Source organism: Ruditapes philippinarum, unplaced genomic scaffold, assembly GCF_026571515.1.
Source record: "Ruditapes philippinarum isolate M1 unplaced genomic scaffold, ASM2657151v2 ctg1528_1_1_1_1, whole genome shotgun sequence".
Taxonomy (NCBI): domain Eukaryota; kingdom Metazoa; phylum Mollusca; class Bivalvia; order Venerida; family Veneridae; genus Ruditapes; species Ruditapes philippinarum.
The window spans coordinates 277,337-280,665 of NW_026860429.1; the positions used below are offsets into that span (position 1 = coordinate 277,337).

General features: G+C 33.3%; 1 protein-coding gene across 1 annotated transcript; it reads right to left on the reverse strand.

Annotated features, from left to right (window-relative positions):
• Window positions 1–1,580: 1,580 nt before the first annotated feature.
• LOC132760041 (uncharacterized) lies at window positions 1,581–2,855 on the reverse strand. Its single transcript, XM_060751926.1, has one exon. It carries the CDS (start codon window positions 2,853–2,855, stop codon window positions 1,581–1,583), a length of 1,275 nt encoding a protein of 424 aa, XP_060607909.1.
• Between the last annotated feature and the right edge of the window lie 474 nt (window positions 2,856–3,329).

Consider the following 3,329-nt stretch of genomic DNA (forward strand, 5'->3'; position numbering starts at 1 on the left):
GAATTCATTTCTTATTGGAAAATTTGACTTAGAATTTATAGAAAATAAATTTCTAATTATCTCCCTTTATTTACATGAAATGTTAAATTAAGTTATATCTTTATAAATAATGCTTATACAATATTGACAAATCTTAATTTGAGCATCATATTTATGAAATAAAACCATGAAAAAATTGTGTTACAGGATCTTTAAATGAACAATATGTTTTACTCTTTACTAGTTGCTTTAGCACAAAAGCCCTAAAAAATATTTTGTTGAACGGTTTTCAGCGTTATTCATTCTTGCTGATGAGTGGATGTCGATGTTATAATTAGACTGAGGCGAACGGTTTATGACGTTACTCAAATTTTGTAGACATTCAAAGGTATGCTTTGGAATATTTGATGACCAAATGTTGACGTTAACGAATCGTTTCTTAAAATGATTTATTATTATGAGAAAACGTAAGTGGTTTTTTTTTTCGGAAAGTGTGGTTATTTTCAATCAAAATTCACGTAAAATAAAGCTTGCACAGGGTCATACATTTGTTTGCAGGCTCCTTTGGATGTTGACTATGAATCCATAACATTGATTTACTAGAGCACAGTTGGGTTATGTTAAAATAGATAAATACTTACCGTCCGTCAATTATGGTTTTATACCGTCATGTATATACTGGAACGGCTGTCGTCGCGTTGACTTCGAATTTGATTGTACAGTGTGTATTGACCAATAAACATGCAACGGCAGTATTTTTATCAATTATGTTTCATCTGTCTGTAATATCGTTTCATTGTTCTGTCCTGTTTTAAATGAAAACCATCTTTCAACAAATTTATGTTTATTTACATCATGTAGGAATTATAACTACATGTTTGTATATTTTGCTGAACACTGTTAATAAAACAGTTTTGTATACAAAACATCTGTTAGCACGACAAACTTAGATTTAGGATTTTTGTTACTGCCAATTTTCAAAAAATAATTTGATTATATTTTGCTTTAAGCTGAGGTTTGGATGAAAGAAGGATAATTAGACTCTAAAAAATCATGGTAAGTTAAAGGAAGTCATTATAGACAACTGTTCTGTAACTTCAATGTTCTTTTCTTCGTGTGACATAGAGCAATCAAAATTCTCTGGAGTAACAGAAACGATTACCTGCACAAAAAATAAGGACAAAAACTCTTGTTTTTGGATTTTTTTAATGAACGCACAACATTTCAACAGAAATAAACTACATACACTTTAAAAATAAAACAATATAAATGTTTATTCCCTTGTTCTGTCGGAATAAAATTATCTTATTATTATGATTGTTTAACGGAAAATACACAATATCATACAACAGAAAATGATTATACGCAGAAATACAACAGTTGCACAACATTTTACAATGTACTAATTAGTGATACTATTTACAGTCAATTTCGTGTAAAATTAGCGTTGCAAGAAAGTAAAGAAAATTACAATATAAATGTGAGCATGCAATCGAAGTTATCAAGCAAATTGTTTATTCCGCTTTTATATTCTTTTGGCTTCAAAAAGTGACAAAAAGTACAATCATAGCATGAGTGTCCAGTAGGGCTTCTGAACCTACTCATTCAGTTAAAGGCTTTTTTTTCAAACTTAGATCATAACTGCTGGCGACGGAAACAAGCCGATTAACAGGCATGCTTTTACTACGTTCGGCACTCGGATTTTTGAAGCATCCGAATGTTTCCTTCACTTGACTACGAAATCGTTGTCCACTGAGGAAATACAAGATGAAATTAATTGCGTGTTTGGCGTAGGCCAACATATTTACAACCGCCCACATTATTTCCTGTATCTCAGTCATGCCAGTGTCCTCGTCAATCCAGGCCGATATTCCATTCAGGTAAATAAGCGCAGGTATTCCCATAAGAACAAATAGTGCGTTAACAAAAAGTATTGACACAGTTATTTGTCTAGCTTGGTCATCAAATGCTGGTTTATTGCCAGATGTTTGTCTGTTTGTGTTCGTCATACTCTTCCGCAGCTTTCTGCTTTTTTGTAGACCTTTTATTATAATCAAACCACCAACAAAGAAGATTGTCAGTATGGTCGTGAAGATGATAGCTAAAAGAATTTGATGCATTCCCGAAAAATATTGTCCATATCCTGGATCGTCATACCAGCATACTTTGATTGTTTTCGTGGCAGTTAACTTTTCATTTGTTTCAATCTTGACAAACAAATCGTCTATACATTCTTCAGTGGTAGAATTTAAAGCGCTTGCATAATCTTTGAACCTAAATTCACCGGCAGGATCGATTTTGGTATCAAAATACTGGTCTAGAATAAATTCACATGTATTGGTCGATTTTTCATTTGAATCCAAGGGAAACGAAATAGTTTCAGATGTCTCCTTGTATGTTACTTCGTACAACTTCATACCAAAAAACATATGTCCATGAATTACACACGCTGTGAGCGCAAGAGCAATTGAAATGATTACCGCAATGTTTACAGTACATATATTCTTTACAAGGTAAGGTTTAGCGGTACATATGGCGCGCTCAATTGTAACAGCTGCCAGCAGGAAGCTGCCGATACTTCCACTGAAGTAGTTGACGAAGAATTGAAATTTGCACACAAAGTTATTAATATGACGGATATCTATACCAGTGAGATAGATTATCCACCATCGAGGCAACATTATGACCATCACAACTATGTCAAAGAGTGCTTTAGCTGACAGGAAAACAGAAGTTGACGACGGCTTGTTTCGTTTGCGTGATAGTACAATCATTGTCATGATGTTACCAAAAGTTCCAACGGCGAAAATAACCGGGGCTCCAACAATCCAAATCATTCGAGCTATATCTGAACCCTTGCTCTGACTGCTATCCATCTCTGAAGTGATGCTAGTATATAAATAATCGTCAGTGCTAGATAGTCACTGTCTTTAATAAGTTAATTCAAGTGACACCGATTCTCAACATTCAACGTTTTAAATATCAATGTGCACTGCCTTATATGGATAAAACGCGAAAGTACGTAATTTAAGCTGATAGGGGTGTGGTTCTCATTACTCCTTTTACGTTATTGGTAGCTTAACTTTAATACGAATTTTCTTTCTTTCAATCAAGAAATGCATGTTATCTACTCAGGTTTTTAAAATAAAGCAAACTATGAAGCGATCTCAATATATAATTATCAGGCAGTAGGTTCCAGATACTTACAGTTTGGACTGTACGCTTTTTTACTTAATTGGAATACTTTTCTAATGAATTCACATCTGTAATAGATCAAAGTTATAATAATACAGTAGTATACGATGAGCATTTGCTTTGTAAAATTAGGATAAACGATTTTTAGTTTTGTT

Bases quoted from the DNA above. Each gene is read 5' to 3' on its own strand.
- LOC132760041 (XM_060751926.1), bottom strand. From the start codon at position 2,855: ATGGATAGCAGTCAGAGCAAGGGTTCAGATATAGCTCGAATGATTTGG.